General features: G+C 41.4%; 1 protein-coding gene across 24 annotated transcripts in view; it reads right to left on the bottom strand.

Annotated features, from left to right (window-relative positions):
• The window catches only part of PKHD1 (PKHD1 ciliary IPT domain containing fibrocystin/polyductin), a 524,425-nt gene that overhangs the window by 10,838 nt on the left and 493,728 nt on the right, over nucleotides 1-19,859 (bottom strand). For 22 of the 24 annotated variants that reach the window (XR_016234007.1, XR_016234005.1, XR_016234006.1 and 19 more), the window contains 3 exons: nucleotides 15,672-15,779; nucleotides 6,560-6,718; nucleotides 2,511-2,633 (listed from right to left, as the gene is read on the bottom strand). Coding sequence is in view for 19 of the 24 variants with exons in the window: in XM_089333174.1 (XP_089189300.1) it covers nucleotides 2,511-2,633; nucleotides 6,560-6,718; nucleotides 15,672-15,779 (390 nt within the window). In the remaining 5 variants the exon portion in view is untranslated. Of the gene's footprint in view, nucleotides 1-2,510; nucleotides 2,634-6,559; nucleotides 6,719-15,671; nucleotides 15,780-19,859 lie in introns of those variants that run through there. The other 2 variants (XR_016234008.1, XR_016234010.1) reach the window with 1 other exon arrangement.

Below are 19,859 nucleotides of genomic sequence, written 5' to 3'. Positions count from 1 at the left end.
TATCTCTCTGCCTCTACTCTTTCTGTGTAACTCTGACTTGCAAATAAATAAATAAATCTTTCAAAAAAGAATTTATCTTGATGCAAAAAATTCAAAATTGATGCATATAGTATTTTCTTTTCTTTTTTTTTCTTTTTTTTTTTTTTTCTGACAGGCAGAGTGGACAGTGAGAGAGAGCGAGACAGAGAGAAAGGTCTTCCTTTGCCGTTGATTCACCCTCCAATGGCCGCCGCGGCCGGCGCGCTGCGGCCAGCGCACCGCGCTGATCCGATGGCAGGAGCCAGGAGCCAGGTGCTTTTCCTGGTCTCCCATGGGGTGCAGGACCCAAGCACTTGGGCCAGCCTCCACTGCACTCCCTGGCCACAGCAGAGGGCTGGCCTGGAAGAGGGGCAACCGGGACAGAATCTGGCGCCCTGACTGGGACTAGAACCCGGTGTGCCGGCGCCGCTAGGCGGAGGATTAGCCTAGTGAGCCGCGGCGCCGGCTCCATATAGTATTTTCATAATTGCATTTTTCATGAACTTTTCAAAGACCTTTCATACTTTACTCTCCTCTGCCCCCATGGAAATTTTCTCCATAGCTCCCTGACTACATTCATGCAATTTTTGGTAAAAGCTGTAATGTGGTGAGTTTACAATCTAGCAGTAATGTTCAGTTGCATCTACTAAATAATCTTAAATACTACAACAGTGCTCAGAGAAGGCCAAGTGCTGTTGAGAGCGACAACTGATCACTTTATCAGCAAATGTTGAAATTTTAAAAACACAGAGGGAATAGGGAAACTAAAATAGCATGAACATAATGGAATAAAACCAAATCTATTTCAAACTAACAATAATTAAGGGTTTTGTAGCTGCAAATAATTTCCAAAGAAAAGCAGGAGATGCCTCATTACTTGCCTTGGAAACAATGCACTAAAGATTTGGACAAAGCTTAGAAGATAAGGAAGCAATCTGCTATGATCCCCAGGGGAGGATTTGGATAACACATATTTCTATTTTTAACTTGGATGTCCTCAAAAAATGGTCTCTTTGATGCTCCCGTCTCCTCAATCTAAACTCTTCAACAGAATCCCTGTAACTTGCCTCATTACTAATAATTTATTAATGACCCAAAACCTAAAAATGTTCCATAATAAAAACACCCAGACACTGTGGACTGCTTAGTGTAGTTAAGTCAAGCAGGGCAACAGTGATGCATGTAGACAGTCATAGTAGATGAGGGTAGAGATCTGCTGAAGAACATGACAGAACACGAACAGCTGGATTCAGACTGCAGTTTTCAAACACGGGTCTTGCTTTTACATGCACTGATATGGACAGAAAGCATGTCCATTAATGATATGAAAAACAAATTAAAATTAAAATTAAAATGACTGTAGTTGGAACCTACAAAAAGTTCCTATGTTTCTCTCTACCCTCATTATTTTCACCACATCCACACCCATCTTGCCCCATACTCCCTACCACATTTCGGTATAAGTCCAAGAGCTGGAGTATGGTTACTTAATTTTTTTGAAAAAAAAAAACAAAACTTCATTTCCTGTATGGAAAAAGAGGCAAACAAATAGACAAACATGTGCACATGCACGCATGTATAGATGTACATAGGCACAAACACATACATACACATATACATGCCAGAGCTCATTCATCTATTTAGAGCAGAACAACATTGAACTGTTATTTTTCAGTCAAACATGCACACAGAACCAACAGGTCTGGTATTCCTCCATAAACAGAAAGCATGATAATTGACTGTTAGAAGAAAATAGGAAGATTCTTCTCTCTAGACATATTTTAAAATGTTTCAGATTCATGGAAATTATGTGAATATTTCTCACACTACATCTATATTTGGCCAAGCCATCTTGTGTTCCTTCATTGTCTTCTTGTTTTCTATATCCTTTGTAGGACACAGGCAAAGCACCAGTCTAGGCAAATGCTTATCTTTTCACTGCTTGCCAACAACTCTAATGGCAATTTAACCATATAACAAGTAACATCATCTGCCATAATGCACAACATAGGCAAAGAATATATTTTGCTTAAAGTATGACAAAACAACAAAGCAGAGCTTGACAAAAACTGGCTTATTTCTTGAGGGTTCAGTATGTCATTTAATTTGCGTAGTAGGTATTGGGCAACCACACTCTTTTTTTCCCAAATTCAATAACGTTGCCAAATTGGCAGCTTTGCAATAGCTAAGGGAAAGATTATATGCCTGTACTCTGGTTTTCCCCTTCCTCTATGTAACAAACTAGAATCTTAAAGCAACTAAGAAAAATATATAAATGTCAATTCAAATAATTGGATAATAGCTCAGTGAATCAGCTCCATCTATGTGATCCCAGGCTAGGGTATAATTACTTTGAGAAACAGCAACTGAGACTGAAGGAGACACTGTAGCTAAATTAGATTTCTTCAGAAACCCACAGCCAAGGTCAAGGGATATGCAGATCAACCACAGTGGGTTCTCCTGTGGTAACCATCCCCGTGGTACAAGCTCACCTTCTCCCATCACAATGTCTTCTTTCGCAGTATCTACGTGTGATCCTTGACGTTTGGAGGAGACTTGGATATGATTCTTTGGATCATTAGCCTGAGATTCAGATATCTCCTCAGGTTTTGTTTCTGCATTCATGGAAATAAAAACAGGACTTTTAGTTTGTTTTTTTTTTTTTAATATAAAACGGACGTTACTATTTGCAAGTGGGCTGTAAGTTCTAAGAAGTTTCTCTTGTACTCCTCAACCCCATTCATCATTGAGATATAAAATGGGTCTTTAAAAAGGTCCTGGATATTATATATATTTTGAAAAGCTATGCATGATTTCAAATATTTTTACTAAAATAGATACAAACTTGGTTCCACTTTTAACAAACTTTTAGAAGTATCCTCAAATATAGAATAGAACGCAATTCAGATCTTAAGAAATAATGACGCAAATTTCAATCTGATCAGCTTTGCAGTATGAATCTGAACTGTCCCATACGGTTGTAGCCACAGGTCATTACTGATGATTCAAATGTGCCTACTTCAAATTGAGATGTGCTGGGAGCACTCATATAAAATACACTGCTGCTCTTGATAAAATGTAAAATATCTAAGGTTTTATATCCATTATTTGTTGAAATAATATTTGATGCACTGGGTTAAGTGGTATTAGAACATTACAGTGGGGTCGACTCTGGTTAAAACACTGCCTGACTGCCTGTGATGCCAGCACCCCATATGAGCACCAGCCTGAGTCCTCTCTCCTTGCTTCTGATCCAGACCCCTGCTAATGTGCTGGGAAAGGAGCAGAAGTGACCCAAGTACTTGGGTTCCTGCCACCTACAGAGGAGACCAGGATGAAGTTCCAGACTGCTGGCTTCAGCCTGGAGGAGTCCCAGCTGTTGCAGCTATTGGGGAGTAAACCAGCAGAGGTAAGGATATTTCTCTCTGTCTCTCCCTCTCTGTCACTCTGCCTTTCAAAAAAATAAATAAATCTTAAAAAGAAAAGAACATTGGGGCCGGTGCTGTGGTGCAGCGTGTTAAAGCCCTAGCTTACAACGCTGGCATTCCATATGGGTGCTGGTTCTAGTCCCTGCTGTTCCTCTTCCAATCCAGTCTGCTACGGTCTGGGAATGCAGTGGGAGACCCAGAGGAAGCTCCTGGCTCCTGGCTTCAGATCAGCGCAGCTCCAGCCATTGCAGCCATTTGGGGAGTGAACCAGTGGATGGAAGACCTCTCTGTCTCTACCTCTCTCTGTAACTCTGTCTTTCAAATAAATAAAATAGGTCTTTAAAAAAAAAGAAAAGAACAGTACAATGTGCTTCACATTTGTGGCTCATGTTATATTTATGTTGCACAGAACTAGTTAGAAACAAAATATTACTAATACTTTTTTTTTACTTTTATTTGAAATAAGTACAGATAATTATAGACTCAAAAGAAGAAGCCAAGAGGCCAGCACTGTGGCTCAATAGGCTAATCCTCCGCCTGTGGCACCAGCACACCGGGTTCTAGTCCCAGTCGGGGCGCCGGATTCTGTCCTGGTTGCTCCTCTTCCAGTCCAACTCTTTGCTGTGGCCCAGGAGTGCAGTGGAGGATGGCCCAAGTCCTTGGGCCCTGCACCCACATGGGAGACCAGGAGAAACACCTGGCTCCTGGCTTCGGATCAGCGCAGTGCGCTGGCCACGGCAGCCATTGGGGGGTGAACCAACGATAAAGGAAGACCTTTCTCTCTCTGTCTCTCACTGGCCACTCTGCCTGTCAAAAAAAAAAAAAAAAAAAAAAAAAAAAGAAGAAGAAGCAGCCAAGAAATATACAGGGATAATATATGCCTTTTCACCCAGCCTTCTCCATTCATTTTCAGCCTGTGTAATTATAGCATGATATCAAAACCAGGAATCAGACATTGGTAAAATCTAAAGCACCAAGCAGACATGTGGTTTTTTTTTAAAGATTTATTTATTTATTTATTTATTTGAAAGTCAGAGTCACAGAAAGAGAGAGGGAGGTGCAGACACACACATTTAGAGAGGGAGGGAGGAAGGGAGAAAGAGAGAGAGAGAGAGTGAGATCTATCCACTGGCTCACTCCCCCAGATGACTGCAATGTCCAGGGCTGGGTTAAGACAAAGCCAGGAAGCCGGCGTCGTGGCTCAATAGGCTAATCCTCCACCTTGCGGCGCCGGCACACCGGGTTCTAGTCCCGGTTGGGGCGCCGGATTCTGTCCCGGTTGCTCCTCTTCCAGGCCAGCTCTCTGCTATGGCCAGGGAGTGCAGTGGAGGATGGCCCAGGTGCTTGGGCCCTGCACCCCATGGGAGACCAGGAAAAGCACCTGGATCCTGGCTCCTGCCATCGGATCAGCGTGGTGCGCCGGCTGCAGCGGCGGCCATTGGAGGGTGAACCAACGGCAAAGGAAGACCTTTCTCTCTCTGTCTCTCTCTCACTGTCCACTCTGCCTGTCAAAAAAAAATAAAAATAAAATAAAAAAAAAAAAAAAAAAAGACAAAGCCAGGAGCCAGGAGCTTCATCCAGATCTCCCACATGAATGGCAGAAGCCCAAGTACTTGGGCTATCTTCTGCTGCCTTTTCCAGGACATTATCAGGGAGCTGGACTAGAAGTGGAGCAGCCCAGCCAGTAAACAGTGCCTATTTTGGATACTGGCCTCAGAGGCAATAGCTTTATTAGCCTTATACCACAATGCTGCCCACTCTGTGTGCTTTTGAAATCTTTATATTTTCAGTCTACCTCTGAGAGATACTTCACATTCTATCTATCTATTTAACAAATACATTCATTAAAAATGTATTTTAGGAGGTAGGTATCACAGCTAAGACAGCATTTGGGATGGCCACATCCCATATCAGAATGTCTATGTTCAAAAACCAGTTCTGGTCCTGATTCCAGCTTTCTGTTAATAAATACCCTTGGAGGCAGCAGATGATAGCTTAAGGTTATGTTCTTAGATCCCAGCTTTAGCCTAGTCCAGCCTGCTGTTGTGGCCATTTGGGTAATGAACTGGCAGATGGGAAATGTGTTTCTGTGTCTGTCTTTCTATCTCTCTCTCCTTCTGCTTTTCAAATAGATAGAAATTTGAATATATATATATATACACATATAAATACACACACATAGACACACATATTCTTCATGCCAGATACTGTTTTTTAGACATGAGGACGACTTAATTTCTTTGAGATTTTTTTTTTTTTTTTTTTTTTTTTTTTTTTTTTTGACAGGCAGAGTGGACAGTGAGAGAGAGAGACAGAGAGAAAGGTCTTCCTTTGCCGTTGGTTCACCCTCCAATGGCCGCCGCTGCAGCCGGCGCACCGCGCTGATCCTGGCAGGAGCCAGGAGCCAGGTGCTTTTCCTGGTCTCCCATGGGGTGCAGGGCCCAAGCACCTGGGCCATCCTCCACTGCACTCCCTGGCCATAGCAGAGAGCTGGCCTGGAAGAGGGGCAACCGGGACAGAATCCGGCGCCCCAACCGGGACTAGAACCCGGTGTGCCGGCGCCGCAAGGTGGAGGATTAGCCTATTGAGCCACGGCGCCGGCTCTTAATTTCTACACTTCTAGAGAAAACACACCAGGCACTCTCTCTCTCTTCACTTTTAGAGAGGCAAAGGACCATTTTCCTTTGCTTCCTAAACATCATACGGAGGGTCACCTGGCAGTGAAGCAGTGTTTCATAGAGTGGAATCTGGACGCAAATTGCCAGGCTGTTTGCAACTTACCCTTTCTTTGCCTCATTGTCTGCATCCATAATTCAGGCATGATATTAGCAGCTACCTTTCATTTGGTTGTTGCAAGGACTAAATAGGTTCATTATCTAAAGTACTTAGAACCTGGTCCAGAGTGAATATTCAATAAATATGACCTAGTTTTATTATTTAAGGACAGGCAAACCTTACGTCTATTATATTAATTGACTCGTTTGGTTCATTTGGTTTTTATATCCTGCAGAAGCTCATACAAATTCTTTTTCAGGAAGAAAAGGAATCATTAATGTATAAGACATTTTCCTAAGATATTTAATTTCCAAAAAGGAAAAAAAAAACACACATACTTCTGTTTTTTTTCTTCTTGAACCAACAACAAACCAGACAGATCAAAGCCAGCCATGATGCCACTGAGCACAGTGACGCAGACAAGATGATGGTTGAGCTCTCCTTCTCAGTCACTGGCAAAACAGCAAACTGTCTGGATCGAGCTGTAAAATTGACTCCTGTAAAATAAATCAATAAATAAAATTTCAATAATACGTTAACCAGATGCTAATGTAAAAAAGTTGTGGAAAAGAGAAACTTAAAACAGTGCCTAAAACATAATGGATGTTCAATAAATTTTTATTGTGTTAAATGACCAGATAAATGAATTAATAATAAATTCAATATTTATATTTCTAAGAACTATACAATTCCAACAATAACTCATAATCATTCTTACAGATTCTGTCCATTACTGATAGGTAATTCTAACTATTTCCTTTTATTCTCAGACCTACCTTCTCCCATTGCAAAACTGCAGCTTAGATACTCTTGTAAGTAGAAAAAAATGTTCCCAGGTCTGGGATACATGAAATTAGTTGTCCTGATACATGTGTCTACTTAAAATATGGCATATGACACATCAAAACAGGAGCATAGAGACTCCTACTAAAGAATCAAGAGACTTACTAATGTCCAAAAGAATGTCATTATCTGGAAAACTGGAAGCAAAGCAATGGCAGATGGAGCTGCTCGGGCCATGGATGATGGAGGGAAATGGAGACTTCTTGTCTACCTAAGAATTCATTTGAAACTCTTCCCAATTTCCTCATTTTGTAGTCTGAAAATTTTGGTTCTTCTCTCATCATTATTTTGGACATAATTGGGAAAGAAACTAAAAAAAAATGTATTGATATACTCAAAATCCTGAATGTAAATGTTTATTGCAGCTTCATTCACTGTTACCAGAACCCAGAAACAACCCAAATGTGTCCTTGAACAGGAGAATGAATAAACAAAGGGTGGGCAAGAAGGCTAGGGGGACTATTAATAACCAATAACAGCTAAGATGGACATCAAAGGAGTTAAAGTAAGTGAGATAAGCCCATCTCATGTATGTTATATGATTCCAGTTCTATGACACTCCAGAACAGATCACTGGTTGCCACAGGGTACCAAGGGGAAGAAGAAAATGTGAAAACAGGAACAGCATGAGGGAGATTTTTTATTTGACAGAAGTGATGTGTATCCCAGTTGTGGTAGTAGTTATATTACACCATACATATATTTGAAATCATGAAAGTAAATACCAAAAAGGTACATTTTACAGCAAATCAATTTAATAAGCAAAAATTTTTATAGTTGCTCATAATTTTGGGCATGATGAATATATTTATAACTTTAATTATGGTGATGATCTCTTAGTACACATTCATTAAAATTAAACAAATATGCTTTAAATACACATGTCAATTATATCTTGATATAAAATTTTGAAAGTGAAAAACAAAACCAAAAAAAAAGAACAAAAAAGATAGCAGAGTCAAAATGGAGTCACCCTAGCCATCCCTAACAAAAATACAGCCAGGAGGTTTTGGAGAAAGACTTCCTGTGCATAATTACCTAACAGTAATAATCATGAGTGATTGCCAAAACAAGTGTTCACACAGAGACTTTTTTTTTTTTTTTGACAGGCAGAGTGGACAGTGAGAGAGAGCGAGACAGAGAGAAAGGTCTTCCTTTGCCGTTGGTTCACCCTCCAATGGCCACCGCGGCCGGCGCGCTGATCCGATGACAGGAGCCAGGTACTTATCCTGGTCTCCCATGGGGTGCAGGGCCCAAGGACTTGGGCCATCTTCCACTGTACTCCCTGGCCACAGCAGAGAGCTGGCCTGGAAGAGGGGCAACTGAGACAGAATCCAGCGCCCCGACTGGGACTAGAACCCGGTGTGCCGGCGCTGCAAGGCGGAGGATTAGCCTAGTGAGCCGAGGCGCTGGCCCACACAGAGACTTTCACCACAACTTTATACAAAAACATCTGTCTACAAGGACATCTCCCTGTCAATTGTCATCCAGTCTTGGACTAACATTACCCTGGTTATCAATCATTGTGGCCAAAATTACTGTTTCAAAATATCCCATAATATCTACTTCATTTTTGCTGTTGAAAGTTTTCCCTTGCCTCACCTTCCTTGTAGTTTTCCTAAGCAAGGTCATTCCCATTGCCATGCTCTGGTATTCCCAAGTAAATATCATTATAGAGTCTTTCTACCTGTTTCTCTGGATGTTATTTCTTTTGTGATTTAGGTTGACATAATGATCATGGCTTAGTTAAGGCTAACATTTTAAAAGTAGTTAATTCATGCCTCTCTTTCTTTGTCTCTGTCTTTCTCTTTATCCCTTTCTATTTCTCTGTAACCCTGACTTTCAAAATATATAAATAAATTCTAAAAAATAAAGGAGAGCCGGTGCCGCAGCTCACTAGGCTAATCCTCCGCCTGTGGTGCTGGCACCCCAGGTTCCAGTCCCCGTTGGGGTGCTGGTTCTGTCCCGGTTGCCCCTCTTCCAGTCCAGCTCTCTGCTGTGGCCCGGGAGGGCAGTGGAGGATGGCCCAAGTGCTTGGGCCCTGCACCCGCATGGGAGACCGGGAGGAGGCACCTGGCTCCTGGCTTCAGATCGGCGCAGTGTGCCGGCTGTAGCGGCCATTTGGGGGAATGGGGTGAACCAACGGAAAAAGGAAGACCTTTCTCTCTGTCTCTCTCTCTCTGTCTAATTCTGCCTGTCAAAAAAATATATAAATAAATAAAGGAGGGTGGCATTGTGGTGCACTGGGTAACACTGCTGCCTACGAAGCCAGCATGCCCTATAGGCACTGATTTGTATCGTAGTTGCTCCACTTTCGATTCAGCTCCCTGATAATGTGCCTGGGAAAAGCAATAGAAGATGGCTCAAGTTATACCAAGTTTCTCTCTGCCTTACTTTCCTTGGGCTGAACCTGGAATTGTTTGGAAGTCAAAGTCAAATCTTGAATCTCTTATCTTCTGGCTGCCTGGATCCCAAATCTTCCATTTAAAATTAGCTAGAAATGGTTCTCCTCTGCAAACATCTCAAGCTTGAACCATATTTGACTTGTTTGTTATAAATTGGTTACTTTTTGTGGGCATCTTAACAACATCAATGAAGTTTGGTAATGAGGGGTGGGTTTTAGTAGGAATTCACAGAAGTAAAAACAAAATTCTGCATTGTTTTATCCAATTTTCCACTAATTGTTCAGTGATTGTTTACATTAAGTGGATAAGTTACTGTACATCCTCATGATATTTCCAAGCTACTAAATGAATAAAGTACATGTAACAAATATTTGTGAAACAAATTAGAATGTGACATATGCCACCAGAATACTGAAAAGCACTTGCTTTAGAAGGGTATTTTCCATTGATTTGATCAGGGAAAGCATCCTGCAGAAGGTGCTTTGAAGGCTGAGTAAACACATAAATGATGACAAAAAGAAGAACATATAATTGATTTTTTAGTTTTATTTTTAAAAATTTTTAAAGATTTATTTATTTATTTGAAAGGTAGAGTTACACAGAGAGCGAAGGAGAGGCAGAGAGAGAGAGAAGGAGAGAGAGAGAGAGAGAGATCTTCCATCTGCTGGTTCGCTACCCAACAGGCCACAATGGCTGAAACTATGCCGATCTGAAGCCAGGAGCCAGGAGCTTCTTTGGGGTCTTCCATGCGGGTGCAGTTGCCGAAGCACTTGTGCCATCTTCTACTGCTTTCCTAGGTCATAACAGAGAGCTGGATCGGAAGTGGAGCACCAAGGACTCAGGCAGCAGCTTTACCACTACGCCACAGTGTTGGCCCCAGAAATTGGTTTTTAGTAAACCAGAGCTGTAGAATATTTGGTATTAATGCTAAAAAACATTTGGAGTTGCTTGGTGGACATTTAATGCCAGGCAAACATTTTGATGATTGTTGGATAATGGGAAGATTCTGAACTTAGAAGGTACGGGTGTCACAATAGATACAGATCAGTCAATAAAGGTGTGCTGAGCACAGAAAACAACAGAGGCTGAAATCAAGGCAGTATCTCTGCAGTGGGTGCCTACAGCAAGAACATCATTCCCAGGGTGGAGACCACTGATGGTCAACAATCTTAATAGAATATTTTTTAAATTGCAATATTGAAAATGACCTTAATATGCTCACTGGTTCATAACAAGTGGAATTCCTATCCTTCTTGGAACTTATGTCCTAATGCAGGATCCTGAACAGACTGTAGACAAAAAAAGCAAAGACACGGATGCCACAATGTAGCAAGCAATAATTGCCATGAAGGAAACTAAAGTGAGGGTAGAAATCTGGAGGCAGGGGTAGGAATGCGGAAGGTTCTGAGGATGAAGTGACCCAGAGGAGGCCTCTTGGAGGCTGACAATTGAGCTGAAAACTGAGCAATGCCATGAGACAGCCCTGTGAATCTGTGGAGGATGAACAGTCCAGGCAAGCAAGTGACAATTACACTTGGAATTACTGTGGATTAAGACTATGTGTGTGCTGGTGGGTGGAGGGCGCATGGAGGATGTCTGACTTCTTCAATCTTTTCTCAGCCCAGCAGATCCTGACATCCTGAGTCCCTTTGGAAAACTCCTTGGCTCTGGGAAATATCCAGAACAGCCGCAGCCTAGACTTCAGGAAGGACAGTGGGTACGGGAAGACACTACTATAGGGACCAACATTGTGGTGCAGTAGGTTAAAGAGCCACCTGTAATGCTGGCATCCCACATGGGGGTTGATTCCAGTTCCAGAAGCTCTGCTTCCAGTCCAGCTCCCTGCTAAAATGCCTGGGGCAAAAAGCAGATGATTGCTCAAGTCCATGAGCCCCTATATCCATGTGGGAGACCCAGATAGAGTTGCAGGAGCCTGGCTTTGATCTGACCCAGCCATGACGATTGTAGCCATTTAGGAAGTGAAGCTGTGACGAGGATCTCTCTCTCTCTCTCTCTCTCTCTCTCTCTGTCTCTCTGAGACTCTGCCTTTCAAGTAAATAGACAATTAAAAAAAAAGAAAGTTAATACACAAACTTAGAGAAGCCCTTGTTTCTTGCGGTTTCTCAGTAAATTCAGAGGCAATAAATATACTAGATTTATTAATATATAAGAAAGACTTAGTAGGATTCCACAATACTTGTTTAGACCTATGTAACTTCTCAGTTCTCCATTTTTTTTTTAAAATTTCTAAACTAGAAATAGTAAGTTTCCTATCTCTAAGATAACAGGGAGAAGACAGAAAGTAATGAAAATTATTCCAAGTTCTCTGCTTGATTCATAAGTGAATGAAACAACAGTAATATGAGTCAAAGCTTATTGAAGTCTGTTAGAAATAAGGAATTTTAGGGGCCAGCATTGTGATGTAGCAGGTAAAGCTGCCGCCTGCAGTGCCGGCATCACATATGGGCACCAGTTCAAATCCTGTCTGCTCTACAACTGATCTAGTTCTATGCTAGGGCCTGGAAAGCAGTAGATGATGGCCTAAGACCTTGGGTGCCTACACGCATGTGGGAGACCTGAAAGAAGCTCCTGGCTCCTGGCTTCAGATCAGCCCAGCTTCAGCTGCTGCAGCTATTTTGGGAATGAACCAGTGGATGGAAGACCTGTCTCTCTCTCTCTCTCTCTCTCTCTCTCTCTCTCTCTCTCTGCCTCTATAACCCTGCCTTTCAAATAAATAAATAAACCTTTAAAAAAAGAAATAAGGCATTTTAGTGATTGGCATAAATATGTGAATAGATGCTGCTTTATCAGAAGTTCTCACACTGGAAACTGAGACACTTTGAAATAGTTACTCTCCAGATTTGTACCATTAATCAATATGATGTAAATAAGTGTTGATGTAAATAAGTGATGATGCAAAAAAGTGTTGGCCAATTAATATTTTTCTTTACTTATCATCCTCCATCTATTCTTTTTCATTTTTTACTTACATAAGATGAACAGATTTCATGTATCCAGATATACAGATTTAGGAGCATATTGATACGTCCCAGACTGACCTCCCTCCCACCCATGATCCCACTTTCCCTCCTCCTTCCCTTCTTATTCATTCTTTTAATTTTTACGATGACATACTTTCAGCTTATGTTATAATCATACGCTTAACCCTCCACTGAGTAAAGAATTCAATAGTAAGAAGAAAACAGTGCTGTTCGTAAAAATAGAGACAAGGGCTGTAAACAAAAATCAAATCTCAAAAAAGCCAATTTTGCTCATACACATCATTTTTTTGTACTCTATTAGTCACCACAGATCAAGGGAAATATGTAGTGTTTGTCTTTGCAGCTGGCTTCCTTTATAAATGTTCTGAGATGGCCTCACCAACTAAACCTTGTTTTGAAAATTATGAATAATAATTTAGATGAAAAATAATTCCTGCCTACTTTAGAAGTTATAAGTTGGAACACAAAAATAGCCTACCAAATATGAACACCATGACTGGGGGCTGAAAGTTACAAGTGTTCCTGAAATGTTTCTATCTACATTTTACACTTACTTTTTTTTTATTTTTTTAATTTATTTTATTTTATTTTGACAGGCAGAGTGGACAGTGAGAGAGAGAGACAGAGAGAAAGGTCTTCCTTTTGCCGTTAGTTCACCCTCCAATGGCCGCCGCGGCCAGCGCGCTGCAGCCGGCGCACCGCGCTGATCCAAAGGCAGGAGCCAGGTGCTTCTCCTGGTCTCCCATGGGGGGCAGGGCCCAAGCACTTGGGCCATCCTCCACTGCACTCCCGGGCCACAGCAGAGAGCTGGCCTGGAAGAGGGGCGACCGGGACAGAATCCGGCGCCCCGACCGGGACTAGAACCTGGTGTGCCGGAGCCACAAGGCAGAGGATTAGCCTAGTGAGCCGCGGTGCCGGCCCATTTTACACTTACTTTTACAACTTATGCCTTAAAACAACTTTGATGAAGTCCTAAGTAGTTAAGTACTGAGGAAATTAAAGGACAAAGTTCTAAATTTCAGACAAATCTAGGACTAAATATCTATCTCTGCATGTGTTACTCTTTATAACATATTCATTAAGAAACTCAAGTGGGGGCCAGTGCTGTGACATAGCTGGCATCCCATGTGGGCGTTGGTTCAGGTCCTGGTTGCTCCACTTCCGATCCAGCTCTCTGCTATGGCCTGGAAAACAGTAGAAGATGGCCCAGGTCCTTGGGCCCCTGCAATTGTGTGGGAAGCCTGGAGGAAGCTTCTGGTTCCTGGCTTCAGATCGGCACAGCTCTGGCCATTGAGGCCAGTTGGGGAGTGAATCACAGGAAGGAAGGCCAATCTCTCTCTCTTTCTCTGCCTCTGCCTCTCTGTAACTTTGCCTTTCAAATAAATAAATAAATCTTAAAAAAAAAAAAAAAGAAACAAAAGTATAAGGAGGGGCTGGCGCTGTGGCTTAATGGGTAAGGGTGCAGCCTGCAGTGCCAGTATCCCATGTGGGTGCAGGTTCAAGTCCCAGCTGCTCCACTTCTGATCCAACTCTCTGCTATGGTCTGGGAAAGCAGTAGAAGATGGCCCAGACACTTGGGCTGCTGCACCCACATGGGAGACCTGGAAGAAGCTCCTGGTTCCTGGCTTCGGACTGGCACAGCTCCAGCTGTTGTTGCCATTTGGGGAGTGAACCAGTGGATGGAAGATTTCTCTGTCTCTCTTTCTCTCTGCCTCTCTGTAACTCTGCCTTTCAAATGAATAAAATAAGCCTTAGAAAAAAAAGTATAAGGCAAAGTATTTGAAAAGTTGATGTCAAGGACAGTGACCATGTTTCTCCATTAATACATTTGTACATCTTCATAGGGATTAAAATAATATCTGCCAAAAATTAATATTTAATAATAGTAGCTGATTTCAGAAGATAGCCTGCGTTAAAGAAAAGTGATCTCAAGCTTAGAGTTAAGAGCAAAAATATTGCAGATCTTACAAATGTCATACTACAATATTTTCAAATAGGCCAATTCAAAGTTTATCAGATTCTCCAGAATTTGTTTGATTATATATTTATTATGAATTAGGGCCCTGATATGCTCATTTCTAGAATACAGATAAGCTACAGATGATTTTTGTTGAGTAATATGCAAATAATATCTGTATACATACAACCTTGATGGTTATAGTTTCATAGCCTTGTATCTAATTTAGCAAATTTATTTCAGCATTTCTTTCCTGGATTTATAGTCATTATCTTCCAATGGCTTTTGAATCAGAGTTGATGTTCTTCTGGTTTCCTCATTAGTGAGTTACATAACACGTTGACAAGTGTTTCTTATACATTTTCATTAAAGAATTTTAAGAATATTTTATTAAGAATAATGGGGTCAGCCAGCGCCATGGCTCACTAGGCTAATCCTCCACCTTGCGGCGCCGGCACACCGGGTTCTAGTCCCGGTCGGGGCGCCGGATTCTGTCCCGGTTGCCCCTCTTCCAGGCCAGCTCTCTGCTGTGGCCAGGGAGTGCAGTGGAGGCTGGCCCAAGTCCTTGGGCCCTGCACCCCATGGGAGACCAGGATAAGTACCTGGCTCCTGCCATCGGATCAGCGCGGTGTGCCGGCCACAGCACGACGGCCGCAGTGGCCATTGGAGGGTGAACCAACGGCAAAAGGAAGACCTTTCTCTCTCTCTCTCACTGTCCACGCTGCCTGTCCAAAAAAAAAAAAAAAAAAAAAAAAGAATAATGGGGTCATATAAGCCATTTAAATACACTATCTATGATTCCAGTGCTAAGATATTAGTGAGTATGGTCCCAATAATTTTCAGCAGGGAGGGAGGTGATGAAGAGAGCAAAATCCAAAGATAAGATTCCATAACACTATATGACTGTCTTACAAATAAAAATTTATGTCCTATGATTCTTTAAATTAAAATATCTATTTAATATCCAATCAAATGTCCTAGAAAAAGAAAAAAATGTTGAACCCCCAAAGTAAATATTAGCATCTAAAGGAGGATGTACCCTTGGATTCCCCTTACCAGAGGTCTCCTGAAGTTTAATTTCCCCATGTGCTCTTTCTTCTCACGCCTTGATGATAGTCAAGTGATTTTTTTTCTCTAAACTGTGATGGTGTCTTATTCATGACAGGATTCTTCCAATTATAAAAGAGAAGGGATTGCTTTTTCCAAAGAAACAGACTACAAAAGCACACTATGCTGAAATTACCTGGAGGGGAAGTCACAGTAAAAATAAAGTGCCAGTTTGACCCAGAAATCAGGACTGCCAAATTGGAGAAGCTTACATAACCATCTTGAGTTTCTGCCAGGGTGTATCCTAAAAGAAAGAAAGAAAAATAGATGCAAATTTTCTCTTCAATGACAATATCTTCAAGTCTTTCTGAAGACAGGCAATTGGGCAATGAAAAACGTTTTTTAATTAAAGAATTTACTTAATACATCAGGATCTTCTTAGACTGAACAATCCAAGACAGAATAATAGCAGCTAGCAATTTACTGAAAGCCTACTATGCCAGGCAGTGCTTCATCACTATCGTGGTACACGAAGTACACAAAAAAAAACTATAAAATATCCTATTATTTGAGTGGGAGTTTGGTTTGGCAGTTAAGATTCTGCCTGGGATGACTGAATCCCACATCAGAGTACCTGAGTTCAAGTCCCAGATTCCTGATTCCAGATTTCTGCTAATGCACACTCTTGGAGGCAGCAGGTGATGGCTGAATTACTTGGGTCCCTTCCTCCCACGTGGGAGACCTGAACTGAGTTCCTGGATCCCAGCTTGCCCCAGCCCTCAACTATCACATGCATTTAGGAAGTGAATCAGTAGATGGGAGTATTCCCTCTCTCTCTCTCTCTCTCAAGTAAAATAACTAAGTACATTTTTAAAATAAATGCTGATATCTGTACTATAGAGAATAGGAAATATTTTCATAAAAGATCAAGTTAATTCCTTGGTACTGGGGTTATAGTCCAAATACACCAGATTTCAAAGTTGGTTTTCTTAACCACCAATATAGATAGGCTATTTTATTACTAAATATCAATCAAAAAAGTTATTATCTTTCTAGGTAATCAGTTTCTCCCATCTATTCAGACAGAGGATCTGTAGTTTATATGGTAGCAGAGTCAAGTTAACAGATCAGTACCACAACAGTTTGTCAAACAAGACTGATAAAATGACTCTTATTTTCCAACTTGGATAGCCTGGGTTTTGGTTTCCCCTAATAAAATACAAAAAAAAGAAAGCTTGCATTTTCTAACAGTAGACTGTCTATTTATAAAGCGAAAGAAGCCAACTTAACTCAGGATGAAATTCACAATGCTATTAATTGTCTTTTGATTCCACTATCCCTAAATTACTTTGTCAGTTGCCAGCTGCTTCATATTACTTTGAAATGTCACTCTGTTATGGTGGTCAAAGAGTTAGGAGAGTGGTCTTAAAGTTTGTAAATTGTTTTAATATCACTAAGGCTGAAAGGTATCATAAAGATATAATATGCTTAGTGTTACATTTTTCAATTCAATTGCTCAATCCTTTTTGTAAAAACATCGTCTTTCCTCATCAATTTTGCAGAGCTAACTAAAACTTCCATTTTGGGAAACATCTTTTTCTTCTTCTCTTCAAAATCCCCAAATAAATAAAATGCCCAGAAAAAATGGAAATAAATAAGCCAAGACTCAAATAAATGATAGGCACCCAAGATAAATGCAGTTTAGACTCTTTAAAACCTATATGCATCAAAATTATGGTCAATAAACTCTTGCAAACAATGAACTGCAGAATGCAGATGTTCAACATGAAATCGTTTGCTGCAGTTTTTCCTTTGACAAACGTCCTTATTGTTCCCATCTTTGGAAGAATACAAAGCAGCATTTAATCGAAATGTGTCCGTCAAGCACAGTGAGTTTGCCTCATAGAACAGCCGCCAAACTGCCTCATGGAAAGTGCTTTAGTTTCAAATGGGTTTGCTTTTGCGTTAAATACCAGCTTGCCTTAGAGAGATCTACCAAGATTCCATATATATCTGTAATATTCTCAGATTTGAAGCATATGTGCCCAAAAGCCAAGGCAGTTCCTGCCAAGTACAGTACATTAATCTAGGGTTTATTATATTTTTGAAATCACTATTATAAAATACACAAATGCCATTGACAAGCTCCCTAATCAAGTTGGCATAAACAATGTACTAGGTGGGACGACTTGGGGTAAGGTTGAGTTTGGGGCTTGCAGTAAGATTGAGACTGATTACATGACTACTGAGGGATGCTACCTGAATGTGTTTCTGCAGAGTCTATGGTGTCTAAAATATCGTTGCAGTCCAAAACATCCCCTCAATCATCCATTACTTAAATACACTAGCAAATTGTTACATTAGTAATGTTGACATGTGATCTTTAAAAATATTAAGAATATACATTTTCTGCAACTATGATTTATAATTAAATGTCAAGAGCCGGCGCCGCGGCTCACTAGGCTAATCCTCCGCCTAGCGGCGCCGGCACAACGGGTTCTAGTCCCGGTTGGGGCGCCGGATTCTGTCCCAGTTGCCCCTCTTCCAGGCCAGCTCTCTGCTATGGCCCAGGAGTGCAGTGGAGGATGGCCCAAGTGCTTGTGCCCTGCACCCCATGGGAGACCAGGATAAGCACCTGGCTCCTGTCTTCGGATCAGCATGGTGCGCCGGCTGCAGCGTGCCGCCCGTGGCAGCCATTGGAGGGTGAACCAATGGCAAAGGAAGACCTTTCTCTCTGTCTCTCTCTCTCACTGTCCACTCTGCCTGTAAAAAAAAAAAAAAAAAAAAAAAAGTCAAAGGATCTACAGGAACTCTACGACAAACTTTTTTTTTATTTGACAGGTAGAGTTATAGACAGAGAGATAGAGAGATAGACAGAGAGAAAGGTCTTCCTTCCATTGGGTCACCCCACAAATGGCCGCTACAGCTGACACTGCGCTGATCTGAAGCCCGGAGCCAGGTGCTTCCTCCTGGTCTCCCGTGCAGGTGCAGGGGCCCAAGTACTTGGGCTATCCTCCACTGCCCTCCTGGGCCACAGCAGAGAGCTGGACTGGAAGAGGAGCAACCAGACTGGAACCCAGCGCTCATATGGGATGCCGGTGCGGCAGGTGGAGGATTAACCAAGTGAGCCACAATGCCGGCCCCCTACAGGAACTCTGAATAATTGTCTTGGATTATTTAAATTCATTTGTATTGCTAATAAATTTTTTTTCACAGATGAGGGTCTACTAAGAAAAAACAAGCATCCAATAGTACTTTATCCATTTTAGTATTTTTTCTTTCTTTTGTTCTAGTAATATTGGTTGAACTCTGTAATTAACACACAATTATTCTTAGGTGCTTAAATTTTAACTGAAAAGTGATCCCTGTTAAAAATAACAGTGGGAATAAGAGAGGGAGGAGATGTACAATTTGGGACATGCTCAATCGGACTTGCCCCAAATGGTGGAGTTAGAATCCTGCCAGGGGATTCCAATACAATCCCATCAACGTGGCCTGTACCAATGCCATCTCAGTAGTCCAACTGATCAATTTCAGTTCACAATTGATCACACTGACAGGTCTAAGAGTCAAAGGGATCACACAGACGAGACTAGTGTCTGCTAATACTAACTGATAGAATCAAAAAGGGAGAGAACGATCCATCATGGGAAGCGGGATACACAGCAGACTCATAGAATGGCAGATGCCCTAAACAGCACTCTGGCCTCAGAATCAGCCCTTAAGGCATTCTGATATGGCTGAAGAGCCCATGAGAGTATTTTAGGCATGGAAAGTCAAGACACTCTGGCACAAAAAAAAAAAAAAAAAAAAAGACCTAAATGAAAGATCTCTGTGAGTGAGATCCTAGTGGAAAAAATAGGGCCATCAAAGAAGGAGGTACCTTTTTCTGAAGGGAGGAGAGAACTTCCACTTTGACTATGACCCTGTTGGAATAAGATCGAAGTCGGCGAACTCAAAAGGCTTCCATAGCCTTGGCAACTCATGACAAGAGCCTCAGGTGATTACTGACGCCATAAACAAGAGTGTCAAATTGTTAAGTCAACAACAGGAGTCACTGTGTACTTACTTCTCATGTGGGATCTCTGTCCTTAATGTGTTGTCCAGTGTGAAGTAATGCTATAACTAGTACTGAAAGAGTATTTTACACTTTGTGTTTCTGTGTGGGTGCAAACTGATGAAATCTTTACTTAAATATACTAAATCAATCTTCTGTATAAAGATAATTGAAAATGAATCTTGATGTGAATGGAATGGGAGAGGGAGCGAGAGATGGGAGGGGTGCGAGTGGGAGGGAAATTATGGGGGGGGGGCATTGTAATCCATAAACTGTACTTTGATAATTTATATTTAATAAATAAATAAAAAAAGGATTCACATATCT

Source organism: Oryctolagus cuniculus, chromosome 5 (genome assembly GCF_051225735.1).
Source record: "Oryctolagus cuniculus isolate XC-2025 breed Fujian yellow rabbit chromosome 5, ASM5122573v1, whole genome shotgun sequence".
NCBI lineage: Eukaryota > Metazoa > Chordata > Mammalia > Lagomorpha > Leporidae > Oryctolagus > Oryctolagus cuniculus.
Note: the sequence above shows the minus strand (reverse complement) of the source record. Positions and strands in the feature narration are given on the sequence as shown.